Below are 19,406 nucleotides of genomic sequence, written 5' to 3'. Positions count from 1 at the left end.
AAGTCTGAGGTCACGTACCAACCGACTCAAGAACAGCTTCTTCCCTGCTGCCATCAGACTTTTGAATGGACATATCTCGCACTAAGTTGATCTTTCTCTACACCCTAGCTATGACTGTAACGCTACACTCTGCATTCCTTTCCTTCTCCACTGTGTACTCTAGGGTGGCACAGTGGTTAGCACTGCTGCCTCACAGCGCCAGGGACCTGGGTTCGATTCCCGGCTTGGGTCACTGTCTGTGTGGAGTTTGCACATTCTCCCCGTGTCTGCGTGGGTTCCCTCCGGGTGCTCAGATTTCCTCCCACAGTCCGAAAGACCGTGCAGGTTAGGTGCATTGGCCGTGCTAAATTCTCCCTCTGTGTACCTGAACGGGCGCTGGAGTGTGGCGACTAGGGGATTTTCACAGTAACGTCATTGCAGTGTTAATGTAAGCCTTACTTGTGACACTAAAAATAAACTTAAAGTTCTATGAACGGTATGCTTTGTCTGTATCGTATGCAAGAAACAATACTTTTCACCGTATCCCAATACATGTGACAATAATAAATCAAATAAAATGTTGAATGTATTCAAGAGGCGGCTGGATATAGCAGTTGGGGCGAATAGGATCAAAGGTTATGGGGAGGAAGCAAGACTAGGCTGATCGTCCAACTCCATAGCCATGATCATGATGAAGGGCGGAGCAGGCTCTGAGGGCTAAACGGCCTCCTCCTGCTCCGATCTTCTATGTTTTTAATCCAGCAACTGTGAACAAGGCCATTTGGTCCATCGTATCTGTGCTGCCTCTTTGAAAAAGCTATTCAATTAGTCCCACTCCCTCCATTCTATTCTCCTGTAGCCCTGTAATTTTTAACAGTTCCCTTTTTGAAAGTTACTCTGGAATCTGCAACCACCAGTGTCTTGGGAAGATCATTACAACCCACTTATTTCTTTTGCCAATTACCTTGAATCTGTTCCCCAATTACTGGGGACACAGATGTACAATTGTACCTCTATCAGCCTCCGGCACCTTAACCACATCCATCCTGGATCGGGCAACTTCCCAAATCAAAAGGTTCTGGGTTTTTTTTAAGTACCGACCCATGGAGCAACTGCTGTGTCTGCTACCCTGTAGATATTCCTGTGTGTGTGCACACCGTAGATCTTCCCAATTTCACAGTTTTTGCTTTGGAATTTTTCCGGAAATTTGACTAAAACTGACACCTGACTTGTCTAAACATAACCGGATGAAAAGAGAGCCAAGAATTCACTGGTGATTAATTTGTTGCATTTTCTCAGCAAGCTGGGAGTTGCCAAAGGCTTGGGGCGCCGGGGTGAAAGCAGTTTCTAACTAACTGTGTGTGCCTTTATTGATTGGACCTTGGAGAGAGCTGAGCGTTGCAGCCATTGGAATTGGGGAACACACTCTCATTCCTCTGTTCAAAACCCCGATTGCAGCTCTTCAAAACCAGTGTGTATTGAAATTTATACCATAACAGATACACCAGCAACTAGAAAGAGAGGCAAGGTTAATGTTTCTGGGGAAAGTCCTTTTTTATTATAAAATTGGTTGCATGTTTTCAGAGCGGACAGCTGCCGATAGAATTTTGACCGACTCCTTGAAAGGATTTAATCCCACTGACCAGTGAATTCTTGGACGGCATAGTGGTTAGCATTGCTGTCTCAACTCCAGGGACCCGGGTTCGATTCCTGGCCTCTGGTCACTGTCTGTGTGGAGTCTGCACCTTCTCCCCGTGTCTGCATGGGTTTCCTCTGGGTGCTCCTGTTTCCTCCCACAGTCCAAAGATGTGCCGGTTAGGTGGATTGGCCATGCTAAATTGCCCCTTGGTGCCCCGGGATGTGTAGGTTAGTGATTAGCAGGGTAAATATGTGGGGTTACAGGGATAGGGCCTGGGTGGGATTGTTGTCAGTGCAGACTTAGGTGAATTGGCCATGCTAAATTGTCCCAAGATGCGCAGGTTAGGGAGATTGGCCATGCTAAATTGCCCCAAGGTATGCAGGTTAGATGGATTGGCCGTGCTAAATTGCCCCCGAGTGTCCCAAAACGTAGGGATTCTATGACCACCAGATTCCAAAGTGCTCTCAGCTGAGCCTAGCTGGCATGTAAGGTACCAACCAGTCTCCACTGGACAAATATCCAAGCAACATGTTGGGTTTTGGTAGCTTGTCTGGGTGCATCAGCGCACCGGAACCAATTCCAATCCTATTTTCACAAAACCTTAACAGCTTTGTTGACAGTGATCCCTAAATGGGACCTTTTTATTTGAAATTTGTGACTCTCTGGGTCCTTCACAATGGTCTCTGGTATTCGGTGGGTGGAAAATCAGCCCGGGTTCCTGCTCCTGATTGCTGTTCATTGGAGTCAGCAATCATAGATTCCCTACAGTGCAGAAGGAGGCCCATTAGGTCTGCACTGACTCTCCGACACAGCATCCCACCCAGGCCCTATCCCCGTAACACAACACATTTATTGGGGCCGATCCACCTAACCGGCACATCTTTGGATACTAAGGGGCAATTTAGCTTAGCCAATCCACCTAACCTGTACATCTTTGGATACTAAGGGGCAATTTAGCATAGCCAATCCACCTAACCTGCACATCTGGAGGAAACCGGAGCACCCGGAGGAAGCCCACGCAGACACGGGGAGAATGTGCAAATTTCTCTCAAACGGACACCCAAGGCAGGAATCGAACCCAGGTCCCTGACGCTGTGAGGCAGCAGTGCTAACCACTGTGCCACCCCATTACAGCTAACTCCCACCCCTTCTCATCCCTCACCACAACATCATTAGACGGAAACCAAGAGTTGGAGTTTGCAGCCTTCAGGGTGTAATTAAATTTCGCAGGATTGGGAGAACGAGTCTGGACAAGATTTCAATTGGGTCATTTCTTTTGCAGGAATGGGAAGAAAAACGAAGACAGAACATTGAGAAAATGAATGAAGAAATGGAGAAGATTGCTGAATACGAGAGGGGCCAGATGGTGAGCGTGGTTCCAATTCTCCTATTTTTTTATTCATTCATGGGACATGGGTGTCGCTGGCTGGCCAGCATGTATTGCCCATCCCTAGTTGTCCTTGGAGGGCAGTTGAGAGTCAACCACATTGCTGTGGCTCTGGAGTCACATGTAGGCCAGACTGGGTAAGGATGGCAGATTTCCTTCCCTAAAGGACATCCGTGAACCAGATGGATTTTTCCGACAATGGTTTCATGGTCATCAGTAGATTCTTAATTCCAGATATTTTTTATTGAATTCAAATTCCACCATCTAAAGTTTATTTATTAGTCACAAGTAGGCTTACATTAACACTGCAATGAAGTTACTGTGAAATTCGCCACACTCCGGCACCTGTTCGGGTCAATGCACATCCTTCGGAATGTGGGAGGAAACCAAAGCACCCGGAGGAAACCCACACAGGGAGAACATGCAAACTCCACACGGATAGTGACCCAAGCCAGGAATCAAACCCTGGTCCCTGGCGCTGTGAGGCAGCAGTGCTAACCACTGTGCTACTGAGCCGCCCCTGCTGTGGTGGGATTCAAACCTGGGTCCCCAGAACATTAGCTGAGTTTCTGGATTAATAGTCTAGCGATAATACCACTAGGCCATCACCTCCCTTAATAATCTTTAACCTTGGAACTTCCATTTTTGGAACATAGAAATGTAAGGGTAGGTCATTCGGCCCCTCAAGCCTCTGCTGCCATTTAACTCAGCCATGTCTGACCTACTGCATTGTCAACTTCCTGTACTGGCCCCTGGGGCGGCACGGTAGCACAGTGGTCAGCACTGCTGCTTCACAGCTCCAGGGACCTGGGTTCGATTCCCGGCTCGGGTCACTGTCTGTGTGGAGTTTGCACATTCTCCTCGTGTCTGCGTGGGTTTCCTCGGGGTGCTCTGGTTCCCTCCCACAGTCCAAAGATGTGCGGGTTAGGTTGATTGGCCATGCTAAAATTGCTCCTTAGTGTCCTGAGATGCATAGGTTAGAGGGATTAGTGGGTAAAATATGTAGGGATATGGGGGTAGGGCCTGGGTGGGACTGTGGTCGGTGCAGACTCGATGGGCAGAATGGCCTCTTTCTATACTGTAGGGATTCTATGATCCCTTGCTGTCAATGGTATCTAGAAAATTTGACCTTGCCCAGGGATCAGAATTCTGGATGAACCTGCGGGGACTGCGCGATCCTGCTTAATGGTGGTTTTTGAGCAACTAACTTTGAAAGTACTCCACTCCCCACAGACAAGAAGTTGAGAGATCAGGCCAGGCTAGAGCACAACGTCAGAATAAAGTACAATTTTCCTAGGCAGAGAATGAAGAAGAGCCCATAAGGACGGGTTAAAATCCATCAGGGGGATTATTGTAGAATAATATCGTATGGATGGAGGCGATTTAGCCCATCATTTTATATGTCGTTCATTGTCCAAGTATATTTTAATTAGCTGCTCTGGCTCTGTGGTTACATGTACTGAGCCACACAAACCTGGGTTTCTGATGAGTTTAAGACCCATAAAGGAACAGGATTAGGCCACTCGGCCCATCGGGTCTGCTCCGCCATTCAATCATGGCTGATATTTCTCTCATCCCCATTCTCCTGCCTTTTCCCCATAACCCCTGATCCCATTATTAATCAAGAACCTATCTATCTCTGTCTTAAAGACACTCAATGACCTGGCCTCCACAGCCTTCTGGGACAATCTATAATGCTTCTTATGGATGGTATATCAGCCAGGTTTCCACTCCATCGTAACAGACAGATGTTATTCTAACATCCATTGCAACATAGAATCCCTACAGTGCAGAAGGAGACCATTCAGTCTGCCACCAACTCTCCGAAAGCGCATCTTGCCCAGGGAGGAAACCCATGCAGATATGGGGGAGAATGTGCAAACTCCACACGCAGTGACCCAAGGCTGGAATCGAACCTGGGTCCCTGGCGCTGTGAGGCAGCAATGCTAACCACGGTGCTACCGTGTCGTCCCATAATCAGCTGCCATCTTTACAGTCGAGGGTCCGATTTGATAGGTGCAGGAAGAGGTGTCTGAATGGAGTTAAGCTACAGATTAACCATGGTGTCTTGTGTCTTTGTGTGTGTTTACGCGTGTGTGAGTTTCGGCAATTGAGGGAGGATCTAATTGAGGTGTTTAAAATGATAAAATAATGAATGACGGAGTGGATGCAAAATAACTATCCCCCTCTGGTGTGAAAACGACGGGGCCTAATCTTTTTAAAATAAGAACTGGGATGATGTTTCTCTCTCACAGCAGTGGAAATCTGGAATCTCCTCCGCCCGAAAGGTTGTGGGGCCAATTGCAATGCCAAGGCAGAGAGGTGTTTTTTTTTTTTTAGGCAAATATATAGAGGGATATCGAACAACGATATAGATCCGCCTGAATGGCCGCTCCTATTCCTTGGTTAAAATAGCCTTTTAGTCAGTTTCTGATTTTGAGCTGGTACAGAGCCGTTAATTGTAGCTTAGAGGAGCCATAGAATCAGAGAATTCCTACAGTGCAGAAGGAGGCCATTCAGCTCATCGAGTCTGCACCGACCACAATCCCACCCAGGCCCTATCCCTGGAATTACGTAACTCCACGCATTTAATACCCTTGACACTAGAGATCAGTTAGCACGGCCAATCCACCTAACCCGCACATCTTTGGACTGTGGGAGGAAACCGGAGCACCCGGAGGAAACCCACACAGACACGGGGAGAACATGCAGACTCCACGCAGACAGTGACCCAAGGCTGGAATTGAACCCGGGTCCCTGGCGCTGTGAGGCAGCAGCGCTAACCACTGTGCCGCCGTGCCTACAAGGGTTAATACTTTTAAAATGGTTTGAGACAATTTGGTTAGGATAGTGGGGCAAAATGAGCTGTGGCTGTGGGACAGAGGAACTGCGTGCGTCTCTCGAGTTGTTAATACACCTGTTGTCCCAGATTACTGCCTTCTGCTTCCTGTATATCGGTGAAATATCTCGTGGGAGAAAGTCTTTTCTCTTTATTAACAAACACACAGCTGTGTTTAATGAGTCCTATTCCATATGGATGAGCTCTTTGGCTAATTGCCCCAGTTGAATGGCACAGTTGGGACTGTGCGCGTATGTAATATTTCTGTCAGAGTCGATGCAGTATTTACATTTGATTACCTCTGATATTCTTTTGTCGGGAAGGCAAAGAGTTCACACCGCTGAATATGCCAGAGTTTCTGCTGCCCCTTCATTAAATGATCCACAGTTTGCGGAGGCGATGGTCTAGTGGTACTATCACTACTAATCCAGAAACTCAGCTAATGTTCTGGGGACCCGGGTTCGAATCCCGCCACGGCAGCTGGTGGAATTTGAATTCAATTTTTTTTTTAAATAAATAAATCTGGAATTAAGAATCTACTGATGACCATGGAACCATTGTCGATTGTCGGGAAAAACCCGTCTGGTTCACTAATGTCCTTTTAGGGAAGGAAATCTGCCGTCCTTACCTGGTCTTGCCTATATGTGATTTCAGAGCCACAGCAATGTGGTTGACTCTCAACTGCCCTCCAAGGGCAACTAGGGATGGGCAATAAATGGTGGCCCAGCCAGCGACGCCCGTGTCCCACGAATGAATATTTTTAAAAAAGTTTTAACTCCCACTGTATTTTGGTTCATGCATGTGTTCTCAGTTTTTGGATCGTAAGGATTCATTCTTGTACATGGGACCCATCCATAAGCCCTTTTGGGGTGGGTATTGTGAACTAGTCTGAAACATTGAAAAAGGCAATTGGCATGCTTGGTTTCATTGGTCAGAACATTGAATACAGGAGTTGGGACGTCTTGTTGAAGTTATGCAGGACATTGTAAGGCCACCAGTTCTGGCCACCCAATTATAGAACGGATATTATTAAACTAAAACGAATGCAGAAGAGATTTACTAGGATGGTACCAGGACTTGTTGGTTTGAGTTATAAGGAGAGGCTAGGTATACTGGGACTTTTTTCCCTGGAGCGTAGGAGGCTGAGGGTGATCTTATAGAGGTCTATAAAATAATGAGGGGGATAGATCAGCTAGATAGTCAACATCTTTTCCCAAAGTTAGGGGAGTCTAAAATTAGAGGGCATAGGTTTAAGGCGAGAGGGGAGAGATACAAAAGGGTCCAGAGGGGCAATTTTTTCAGAGGGTGCTGAGTGTCTGGAATGAGCCAGAGGTAGTAGTAGAGGCGGGTACAATTTTACAAAGCATTTAGACAGTTACATGGGTAAGATGGGTACAGAGGGATATGGGCCAAATGCAGGCAATTGGGACTAACTTAGTGGTTAAAATCTGGGCAGCATGGACAAGTTGGGCCGACTCTCCAATATTGACTCTATTGCTGTGCATACTGTTTGACCAGGCGTGAAGGTTGGCATAATTGTCCCGCAAGTTACCCCTCAAACAGGGCATGGATTGTTGGAGAAATGACATTACTGCTTAAGACTTGAAGTTGACAAGTACAAGGGGTTAAATTCCACCTTTCCATTCTGCAAACCAGCCCCTGAATTAGCATCATGTACATTCATAGTCATTAGAGGTTTACAGCATGGAAACAAGCCCTTCGGCCCAACTTGTCCATGCCGCCTTTTTTTTTTAAACCCCGAAGCTAGTCCTAATTGCCCATATCCCTCGATACCCATCTTACCCATGTAACTGTCTAAATGTTTTTTAAAAGACAAAATTGTACCCACCTCTACTACTACCTCTGGCAGCTTGTTCCAGACACTCACCACCCTGTGTGTGAAAAAAACACCCCTCTGGACACTTTTGTATCTCTCCCCTCCCACCTTAAACCTATGCCCTCTAGTTTTAGACTCCCCTACCTTTGGGAAGAGATGTTGACTATCTAACTGATCTATGCCATTCATTATTTTATAGACCTCTATAAGCTCACTCCTCCGCCTTCTACGCTCCAGGGAAAAAAGTCCCAGTCTATCCAGCCTCTCCTTATAACTCAAACCATCAAGTTCCGGTAGCATCCTAGTAAATCTTTTCTGCACTCTTTCTAGTTTAATAATATCCTTTCTATAATAGGGTGACCAGAACTGCACACAGTATTCCAAGTGTGGCCTTATCAATGTCCCAACTCCTGTATTCAATACATTGCTGTGCCCATGTGTTAGAGTCACAGTGGGGAGGATATGTAGGTGGATGATTGAGTGGAGAAGCTGGGCAGGAGGTCCTCAAATCCAAATGTGTACCATTTGCCGGTGTCAAAACTGATCCGGGTGACACATCGCTGACTCTGTTCTATTGCGGAGAGTTTAAGACTTGGGGCGGTTCCAAGTTGGGGAATTGAGTTAAAGTTGTGTATATTTTCGCACCTTTCATGATCATTCACAGCTCTTTATAGACAATTAAATACTTTTCAAATGTGATCACTGTTGTGCAGGAAACACAACAGCCAATTGTGTACAGCAAGATCCCACAAACAGTAGTGTGATAATGACCAGATACTCTGTTTTGTAGTAATGTTGCTTGAAGACCAGACCCTTCCCTGGGTGTATGGGTCTAGATGGGTCTTCACCTTCTGCCTCAGAGGTGAGCCATGGCGGGCACGCCAGGGTTCCTCATGCCAACACTAGGCAACAAGTGATCTGGCTTGGTACTTGTAAAGTTGTGTGTTGACGCCGTTTTTAAAATATAACAAAATCCATCGTGTTTCCAGGATGGCTCTGGTGAGAAAAACCCCATGCGGAACTTTCTGGATGACCCGCGGCGCTTGGGGTCCCTCCCTGACGGTGACCGCAAAGATGGCAGCCGGCGCCACATCCGGAATTGGGGGGGACCCGACTTCGACAAGGTGAAGACTGGGTTGGATCGAGATAAGGACTGGCAGGTGGGGCTGTTGATGAAAAAGAAATTCCGTGTGTAACTCGGTCATTCCCCACGTGGATTGAGTCAATCAGGATGGCATGGGACAGGCTGCGTTCTTTCCCTGGTCGCCCTCTAGTGAAAGAGAAACATAGGAACAGGAGTCGGCCATTCAGCCCATTGGGCCTGCTGCACCATTCAATATGACATGGCCAATCACCCAAGCCTGCGGCGTGTTTCCTTACTGTCCCCATATCCCTTCATTTCCTCAATTTCTGCCTCACTCATAGAATCACAGAATCCCTACCATGCAGAAGGAGGCCATTCTGCCCATCGAGCCTGCACCGACCATCATCCCACCCAGGCCCTATCCCCGTAACCCCACATATTTACCCTGCTAATCCCCCTGACACTAGGGTCAATTTCGCACGGCCAATCCACCTAACCTGCACATCTTTGGAGTGCGGAAGGAAACCGGAGCACCCGGAGGAAACCCACGCAGACACTGGGAGAACGTGCAGACTCCGCACAGTGACCCAAGCCGGGAATCGAACCCGGGTCCCTGACGCTGTGAAGCAGCAGTGCTAACCGCTGTGCCACCCCTGCTTGATGATTGAACTTCCTCAGCCCTCTGGGGTAGAGAATTCCAAAGATCCACCAGCCTCAGCGAAGTGAAGGATCACGATATTTTCTCCAATGATGGAGACATAGGGAGGCCTGTAAACACGGAAGATTTAAGAGGAGCCGGTTCTTCAGGTTAGGAAGGTGGGCTTTTATAAATGTATTCATGCCTTAAAGAAGAAGCTAGATTAGCATATCATAGAATCCCTACAGTGCAGAAGGAGGCCATTCAGCCCATCGAGCCTGCACCGACAACAATCCCACCCTATTCCTGTAACCCCATGCATTTGCCCTGCCACTGACACTAAGGGGCGATTTAGCGTGGCCAACCCACCTAACCTTGTGAAGAATATTTATGGGGTCCTGTGAGTTGGGCTGGCGGGGAGGGGTGGGTGGATAGTACAATAAGGAGGAATTTCTTCAGCCAGAGAGTGGTGAATCTGTGGAACTCTTTGCCGCAGAAGGCTGTGGAGGCCGGGTCCTTGAGTGTCTTGAAGACAGAGATAGATAGGTTCTTGATTTGATATGGGGATCAGGGGTTATGGGGAAAAGGCAGGAGAATGGGGGTGAGAAAAAAATCAGCCAGGATTGAATAACAGAGAAGACTCGATGGGCTGAGTGGCCTAATTCTGCTTCTATGTCTTGTGGTCTTTCCGAGGGGGATTAACAAAGGGCCTCTTTATTCGTAAAGAGGGCAATTTAAAGGAGAACCCTTGTATTCATTAATGAGGGAGGGAATCTAAATTTTTGACTTATTATTGTCACGTGTATTAGGATACAGTGAAAAGTATTGTTTCTTGCGTGCTATACAGAGAAATCATACCGTTCATAGAGTACATAGGGGAGAAGGAAAGGAGAGGGTGCAAAATGTAGTGTTACAGTCATAGTTAAGGGTGTAGAGAAAGATCAGCTTAATACACATACATACCTACAGTGCAGAAGGAGGCCATTCGGCCCATCGAGTCTGCAGCGACAACAATCTCACCCAAGCCCTATCCCTGAAACCCCAAATATTTACCCTGCTAATCCATCTAACGTACACATCCTGGGACACCTAAGGGGCAATTTAACATGGCCACTCAAGCTAACCTGCACATTTTCGGACTGTGGGAGGAAACCGGAGCACCCGGAGGAAACCCACGCAGACACGGAGGGGAGAATGTGCAGATTCCGCACAGACAGTGACCTGAGCCGGGAATCGAACCTGGGGTCCCTGGAGCTGAGGGGCAGCAGTGCTGGCCACTGTGCCGCCCAAATATGGTTGGACCATTCAAACGTCTGACGGCAGCAGGGAAGGAGCTGTTCTTGAGTCGGTTGGTACGTGACCTCAGACTTTTTTGTATCTTTTCCCTGACGGAAGAAGGTGGAAGAGAGAATGTCCGGGGTGCGTAGGGAAATGGGAGCAAAAAATTCTTAAAACCTGAGACACACATGCTGGAAATACAAGTTGGACTCCAGAGGGATGGAGGATTAATGCTGAGGTATTCCATCAAATGCGGAGAGGTTTTGCCTCCCTTTCCATTTCAGTTTCTACCTAAAGATTCTACCCATAATTCTAACTTGTTCCCTCTCTGGGTCCTGATCTGTGTTGTTCCAGCCTGGGGATTATTTCCGATTTGAAGGGAGCCATTGCTCTCAGTTGGGATGTAAGAGGAGATTGGAGTGTTTCTGTTCCCTGTTGCATCACAAAAACTTTGGCCAATCGGTGATATAATTTCCGGCAAGGTGTCAGATGGGAGTCAAAGGAGATGAACAAGGAGTGTTGTGCGGACAATTTTTCATGAGTTAGTGGCTCTGAGAAATGTTCGATGTCATGGTTAAGTGATGTGGAAATGCCGGCGTTGGACTGGGGTAAACACAGTAAGAAGTTTAACAACACCAGGTTAAAGTCCAACAGGTTTATTTGGTAGCAAAAGCCACACAAGCTTTCGGAGCTCTAAGCCCCTTCTTCAGGTGAGTGGGAATTCTGTTCACAAACAGAGCTTATAAAGACACAGACTCAATTTACATGAATAATGGTTGAAATGCGAATACTTACAACTAATCAAGTCTTTAAGAAACAAAACAATGTGAGTGGAGAGAGCATCAAGACAGGCTAAAAAGATGTGTATTGTCTCCAGACAAGACAGCCAGTGAAACTCTGCAGGTCCACGCAACTGTGGGAGTTACAAATAGTGTGCCATGAACCCAATATCCCGGTTGAGGCCGTCCTCGTGTGTGCGGAACTTGGCTATCAGTTTCTGCTCAGCGACTCTGCGCCGTCGTGTGTCGCGAAGGCCGCCTTGGAGAACGCTTACCCGAATATCAGAGGCCGAATACCGAATATCGGCCTCTGATATTCGGTATTTACCAAATAAACCTGTTGGACTTTAACCTGGTGTTGTTAAACTTCTTACATGGTTAAGTGAAGCAGCAAGTGACTTTATCCTTTTTGCTGAGAGCCTGTATAAGTTCATAAGATACAGGAGCTGAATTAGGCCATTCGGCCCATCGAGTCTTCTCCGCCATTCGATCATGGCTGATATGCTCCTCATCCCCATTTTCCTGCCCTCTCCCCATAGCCCTTCAACCCATTCCCAATTAAAAATCTGTCCAACTCCTCAAATTTACTCATTGTCCCGGCACAGAACAGTGGGTGGCACGGTGATTAGCACTGCTGCCTCACAGCACCCAGGCACCCCCGGGTTCGGTTCCTAGCTTGGGGTCACTGTCTGTGCGGAGTTTGCACATACTCCCCGTGGGTTTCCTCCGGGGTGCTCTGGTTTCCTCCCACAGTCCAAAGATGTGCGGGTTAGGTGGATTGGCCATGCTAAAATTGCCCCTTATTGTTAGGGGGGCGAGCGAGGGTAAATGCATGGGATTATGGGGATAGGGCCTGGGTGGGATTGTGGATGGTGCAGACTCGATGGGCCGAATGGCCTCCTTCTGCATTGTAGGATTCTATGGTCCCAGCACCTACCGCACTTTGGGGCAGCGAATTCCACAGATTCACAAACCCTTTGGGAGAAGTAGTTTCTCCTCAACTCTGGTTTAAATTTGCTGCCCCTTATCCTCAGACTGTGACCTCTCGTCCTAGAATGTCCCACAAGAGGAAGCATCCGCTCCACGTCTACTTTATCCATACCTTTTATCATCTTGTAAACCTCAATTTGATCTCCCCTCATTCTTCTAAATTCCAGAGAGTATTGGCCCAAACTGTTCAATCTCTCTTCATACGGCAAACCCCTCATCTCTGGAATCAATCTTGTGAAACTCCTCAACTGCCTCCAATGCCACTACATCTTTCCTCAAATAAGGATTCTGGATTTATTCGCCCCCCCCCCCCCCATTTCGACTCCCTCAGTGGATAATCCATCTTGCGTTTGTTCCCACAGGGCAGGCGGTCAGGTTCCAAGGGCTCTGTTGACATGACAATGTCGATGACCGGTCGCGAGAGGTCGGAGTACATGCGCTGGAAGAAGGAGCGCGAGCAGATTGACCTGGAGAGGCTGGCTAGGCACCGCAACGCAACCGGACAGTGGCGGCGCGAGTGGGACGCCGAGAAAACCGAATCCATGTACGTGTTTCTAGAAACGTAGAAAATAGGAGTGGGAGTAGGCCATTCGGCCCTTCGAGCCTGCTCCACCATTCAGCATAATCATGGTTGATCCTCTATTCCAATGCCATCCTCCTGTCCTCTCTCCATACCCATTGACGTCTATAGAATCTAGAAATCTATCTATTTCCTCCTTGAATCTATTCAGTGGCTTGGCCTCCACAACCCTCTGTGGCAGAGAATTCCACAGGTTTACCACCCTCTGAGTGATCATGTGGAGTTGCCAGTGCTGGACTGGGGTGGGCACAGTAAGAAGTCTCTCAACACCAGGTTAAAGTCCAACAGGTTTATTTGGTAGCACAAGCTTTTGGAGTGTGGCCAGACTCATCTGATAATGGGGCAACGTTCCGAAAGCTCGTGCTACCAAATATACCTATTGGATTTTAACCTGATGTTGTGAGATTACTTACTGACCCTCAGTGAAGAAGTTTCTCCTAATCTCAGTCCTCAATGGCCACCTGTTAGAATTTTTTAAGTTTCTATGAGATCCCCTCTCACTCTTCTAAACTCCAGCGAATATAATTCTAATCGATTTTAGTCTCTACTCTAATGACAGACCTGCCATCCCAGGAATCAGCCTGGTAAATATTTTCCATCAGGTGAGACCACACCTGGAGTATTGTGTGCAGTTTTGGTGTCCTTATCTGAGGAAGAATGTCCTTGTTATAGAGGGAGTACGGCGAAGATTTACCAGGCTGATTCCTGGGATGGCAGCTCTGTCATATGAGGAGAGACTAAGTTGGTTAGGATTGTATTCACTGGAGTTTAGAAGAGAGAGGGGATCTCATAGAAACTTATAAAATTCTAACAGGGTTAGACAGGGTAGATTCAGAAAGAATGTTCCCAATGGTGGGGGTGTCCAGAACTAGGGGTCATAGTTTGAGGATAAGGGGTAAACCTTTTAGGACTGAGGTGAGGAGAAATTTCTTCACCCAGAGGGTGGTGAGTGTGTGGAATTCACTCCCACAGAAAGTAGTTGAGGCCAAAACATTGTGATTTCAAGAAGAAATTAGATATAGCTCTTGGGGCTCAAGTGTTATGGGGGGGAAGGGGAGAATCCGGATATTGAATTTGATGATCAGCTATGATCATAGTGAATGGCGGAGCAGGCTCGAAGGGCTGAATGGCCTCCTCCTGCTTCTAGTTTCTATGTGACCCTTTACCTAGAACCCCACCCCCCGCCAGCCAGAGGAATAAATTTATTGAGAGCACTAGGGCTCTGCTGTCTTGTATTTCTAATTACCACCCCAGCATTAATTTTCACGTTCCCCAGATCCTTTATTCACACTTAGAAAGTTATTTCTATTATCCCTCTTCTCCAAGTGTCCTCCGTGTTTTTCTGGTCATTTTCTTAGTCTTCATGCTGTGGTAACCGTCGCTTTCTCTGTCTCAGACAATGAGAAAAATTATTATTTTTAATTTTGGAAATATTCCTTTTCGAAAGGTTTGGAGTTTTCCGCACTATATTTTCCGTCAGGTTTCAGGCATTGTAGAATATTTGAGAGCCTAGAGTCTGCTGTCCAATTGCCAATCGCCACCACCACCGACTGAGCTTTTTAAAATGTATTCATGCCTTTTAGAAGAAGCTAGATAAGCACATCATAGAATCCCTACAGTGCAGAAGGAGGCCATTCAGCCCATCGAGCCTGCACCAACAACAATCCCTATCCCCATGTATTTACCCTGCTGGTCCCCCTGACACTAAGGGGCAATTGAGCATCGCCAATCCACCCAACCTTCACATCTTTGGGACACTAAGGGGCAATTTAGCATGGGCAATCCACCTAACCTACGCAACTTTGGACTGTGGGAGGAAACCGGAGCACCCGGAGGAAACCCACGCGGGCAGAATATGCAAACTCCACATAGACAGTGACCCAAGCCGGGAATTGAACCGGTGCTTTGAGGCAGCAGTGCCACACAAATGAGGAAGAAAGATCTAGAAACTTCTGCTAATGGGATGAAGGCTGGAAGGAGACACCTGGAGCATAAAATGCTGGTATGGACTAGTTAGGCAGAAATCTGTTGCTGTGCTATGTCTTCCATATTCATCAGAAAAATATCTGGAATTAAGAATCTACTGATGACCATGAAACCATTGTCGATTGTCGTAAAAACCCATCTGGTTCACTGATGTCCTTTTAGGGAAGGAAATCTGTCGTCCTTACCCGGTCTGGCCTACATGTGGATCTGGAGCCACAGCAATGTGGTTGACTCAACTCCCCACCAAGGGTAACTAGGGATGGGCAATAAATGCTGGCCCAGCCAGCGACGCCCACATCCCATGAATGAATTTTTAAAAAAGATGTCGGAGTCAGTGGCAAGGTCAGGATTTGTCGCCCATCCCTAGTTGCCCCTTGCGAAGGTGGTGGTGAGCTGCCGCCTTGAATCGCTACAGTCTGTGTGGTGTAGGTACACCCATAGTGCTGTTAGGGAGGGAATTCCAGGATTTTGACCCAGCGACCGCAAAGGAACGGCCAATCTATTTCCAAGTCAGGATGGTGTGTGGTTTGGAGAGGATGTTGCAGGTGGTGGTGTTCCCAGGTGTCGGTTGGTCTTGGCCTTCTAGATGGTAGAGGTCGGGTGTTTGGAAAGTGTTGTCGAAGGAGCCTTGGTGCATTGCTGCGGTACATCTTGTAGTTATTTCCCACAGCTTAGATTGTGTCAGCACTGGAGGGAGTGAATGTTTGTTTGCGGTGATGGAGGATGTGTGAGCAAGCTATGGTTAAAGTTTGTTTATTATTGTCACAGTAGGCTGACATTAACACTGCAATGAAGTTACTGTGAAAATCCCCCAGTGACCACACTCCGGCACCTGTTCGGGTACACTGAGGGAGAATTTAGGGTGGCCAATGCACCACATCTTTCGGACTGTGGGAGGAAACCGGAGCACCCGGAGGAAACCCACACGAACACGGGGAGAACGCCACACAGACAGTGACCCAAGCTGGGAATCGAACCCGGGTCCCTGGCGCGGTGAGGCAGCGGTGCTAGCCACTGTGCCACCGCGTCGCCCATCTTCCAGCGACTACATGTTCTCCTGCATCTAGTCCAGCCAACCAAACTCCAGTAGGAAAATTATCACTGTGTGATCCTTTCTCCCTGGGTGCCTACATTCGGTCTAATTAGACGCTCATCCCTTTACACAAGGGCTGTCATTCCAGCCAGATTCACTCCGATTCTAACCAGTGTTCACATTCCAATGTGATGTTCTTCATTTGATTCGTTGCGTGATCTAACTAATTTGCTCTGTTCGGTCAAAAGGAAAAGTTGAGCCTTAATCTGGTCATTGATTTAATTTGTTTTTCTCTTGCTCCCCCACCCTTCCCCCCCACCTCTCAGGTTCAAAGATAATCCAGGTTCGGCTGGGAATTTTGAAGGAGGAGGCAGCAAGCGAGGTAGGTGACGCCATCCGGAGCTTCCCAAAGGGGGAGGAATTCCAGAAAGAACCATTTGAAGATAGCCATCTGAACTAAAGAACAGTACAACACAGGAACAGGCCTTCGGCCCTCCAAGCCTGCACCGATCATGTTTGCCTATCTAACCAACCTCTTATAATCCTCTATTCCCCATTTGATCATATGCCTATCAAGATAAGTCTCAAGTATGGCTAATGTATCTGCCTCAACTACCTCACTTGGCAGTGCATTCCAGGCCCCCACCACCCTCTGTAAAAACAAACTTCCCCCAAACATCTCCACTGAGCCTTTTCCCCCCTTATCTTGAACTTGTGCCCCCTTGTAGTTATCGCTTCTGCCCTGGGGAAAAAGCTTCCAACTGTTCACCTTATCTATCCCCCTCATAATTTTATAAATTTTTATCGGGTCGCACCTCGGCCTCCATCTTTCCAGGGAGAACAATCCCAGTTTATTCAATCTCTCCTCATAGCTAATACCCTCCATGCCAGGCAACATCCTGGTAAACCTTTTCTGTACTCTCTCCAAAGCCTCCACGTCCTTCTGGTAGTGTGGTGACCAGAATTGACGCAGTATTCCAAATGTGGCCTAACCAACTTAATTCCACTCAAAATGAGAGACGAGGGAGGCAATTATTGAAACGTTTTTACATTATATCGGATTATGCAGGATGTATGGTGCTGAAAGAGACCCTTCAGCCCAACCAGAGAGAGGAGGGGAGGGACCAAAAGCTGGTCCCGAAACAGACCTGATCTTGAACTTGTACAGGATTCAACTGAGTTAAACAGATAGCTGTTACTTACAATATATGACTTCTTATCTGTGTTATGAAAGAGCTGGGCACACATAGTCTTCAACTTTCATAAACAATTGGCAGCTGTGTGACCGTGAAAGCTTCTGTTTATGAAAAAGTTTGAATGTATTGTAATTTCAAAGAATGCAGCCAAATTCTAAGCTAATCCCAGAATTCCCAGCTGAGTTTAAAATGTGGTCAAGCTTAGCATAGTTAGTTACATTGGCATAAATACCTAAAATTGAAGTTGTTTAACTAAAGCAAACCATACAAAGGATCCCACACTCCATCTTTTCGCATCTAAATCTGCCATTGTAACCCTCAATTCCTTCTCTCCCATTTGCTTGCCTAGTTTCTCCTTCTAGTTTTGCTTCTCATTACCCTTTGGATAAAGAGGTTTTTTCTGAATTCCCGATTGGATTCCTCGATGATGGCTCTATGTAATCTCTTCCTCACAAGACGGAACGTTCTCACTATCCTACCTCTCAGTAGGACACCCCTCAGCCATTTCTCGGAGAAAATGAGACCCAGACTGTCGATTCTTAACTGATATTTGTACCCATGCATTTCTGCTTGCATCCTTGTAAAAAAAATGCTTCTCTACAGTGTCTCCACATCCTTTTTATAAAATGGTGGCCAGAACTAGACGCAGTGCTGTCTAAGTGGTAGCCATGATGTGGAGTTGCCAGCGTTGGACTGAGGTAGGCACAGTAAGTAGTCTCACAACACCAGGTTAAAGCTCATGCTACCAAATAAACCTGTTGGACTTTAACCTGGTGTTGTGAGACTACTTAATCTAAGTGTGCACTAACCAAGGTTCAACATAGCAACTCACCAAGGCTCCTTGGACAGCACCTTCCAAACCCATGACCGCTACCATCTAGAAGGACAAGGGCAGCAGACGCATGGGAACATCGCCACCCGCAAGTGTGGTATTATCGCTGGACTATTAATCCAGAAACCCAGCTAATGTTCTGGGGAACTGGATTCAAATCCCGCCACGGCAGACGGTGGAATTCAAATTCCATAAAATTCAGAATCTACTGATGGCAGCGAAACCATTGTCGGAAAAACCTATCTGGTTCACTAACATCCTTTTAGGGAAGGAAATCTGCCGTCCTTACCCTGGTCTGGCCTACATGTGACTCTGGAGCCACAGCAATGTGGTTGACTCTCAACTGCCCTCTGAAAATGGCCTAGCAAGCCACTCAGTTCAAGGGCAACTAGGAATGGGCAATGAATGCTGGCCATGTGCCACAAATGAATTTAAAAATTATATATATTTGCCCGATTCTTGCATTTATATTGGGCGGGTAATTGGCTCCATATAACCGACCATTTTAACTGCTCCAGGATTGGCTTACACGCCCTGTTGTGTATTTGAGTTTTATATATTTCCGTGTTCGTTATTTTACTATTTCTCCTCTTTTTCTATTTCTTTTATGACTATCTTTCCATCTGTAGGTCTGAAGAACTTTAAGAAATCAAATCTGAGTGCCAAGCATACAGGTTTGCTGTGTCACACTTCTGTATGTGTTTGCTTTGTGAGTGTGAATCCTGATGTCTCCCCCACTGTTTTGTTAATCAGCTGTGGCCCAGTGGGTAGCGCTACCGTCTCTTGACTCAGATGGGTTGTGAGTTTGAGGACCACTTCAGTGCATAAAATCTAGGCTGACATCTCAGTGGAGTGCCACGCTGTCAGAAGTGCCATCCTTTGGGTAGATCTATTTGGCGAAACTTGAGGTATTGTGTTTCCTCAGGGTATCACTGCATAAAGAGGAGGAGGGCAGTTCCCCTGGTAACCTAGCCCAATGTTTATCCGTCACCTACAGCACTCTAATGGATTAGAACCATAGAATTCCTACAGTGCAGAAGGAGGACATTCAGCCCATCGAGCCTGCACTGACTTTCCAAGAGAGCATCCCACTCAGCCCAGCCCCATCCCCACAACACCATGCATCTACCATGACCAATCCACCCAAACTACACGCACCCGGACACCAAGGAGCAATCCTAGTGCAGCCAATCCACCCAACCTGCACATCTTTGGACACTAAGGGGCAATTTAGCATGGCCAACCCACCTAACCTGCACATCTTTGTACCGTGGGAGGAAACTGGAGCACCCGGAGGAAACCCACGCAGACAGACTCCACACAGTCAAAG

At 47.1% G+C, this 19,406-nt stretch overlaps 1 protein-coding gene across 5 annotated transcripts in view; it reads left to right on the top strand.

The window, feature by feature from the left end:
* The window catches only part of LOC144511463 (uncharacterized), a 60,708-nt gene that overhangs the window by 20,312 nt on the left and 20,990 nt on the right, over positions 1–19,406 (top strand). For 2 of the 5 annotated variants that reach the window (XM_078241843.1, XM_078241844.1), the window contains exons 6-10: positions 2,901–2,984; positions 8,671–8,841; positions 12,812–12,993; positions 16,375–16,430; positions 18,706–18,750. In XM_078241843.1, coding sequence (XP_078097969.1) covers positions 2,901–2,984; positions 8,671–8,841; positions 12,812–12,993; positions 16,375–16,430; positions 18,706–18,750 — 538 coding nt within the window. The remainder of the gene's footprint in view (positions 1–2,900; positions 2,985–8,670; positions 8,842–12,811; positions 12,994–16,374; positions 16,431–18,705; positions 18,751–19,406) is intronic. The other 3 variants (XM_078241845.1, XM_078241847.1, XM_078241846.1) reach the window with 3 other exon arrangements.

Source organism: Mustelus asterias, chromosome 24, assembly GCF_964213995.1.
Source record: "Mustelus asterias chromosome 24, sMusAst1.hap1.1, whole genome shotgun sequence".
Taxonomy (NCBI): domain Eukaryota; kingdom Metazoa; phylum Chordata; class Chondrichthyes; order Carcharhiniformes; family Triakidae; genus Mustelus; species Mustelus asterias.
The sequence above is the reverse complement of the archived record's forward strand: the minus strand, read 5'-3'. Positions and strand labels throughout refer to the sequence as shown.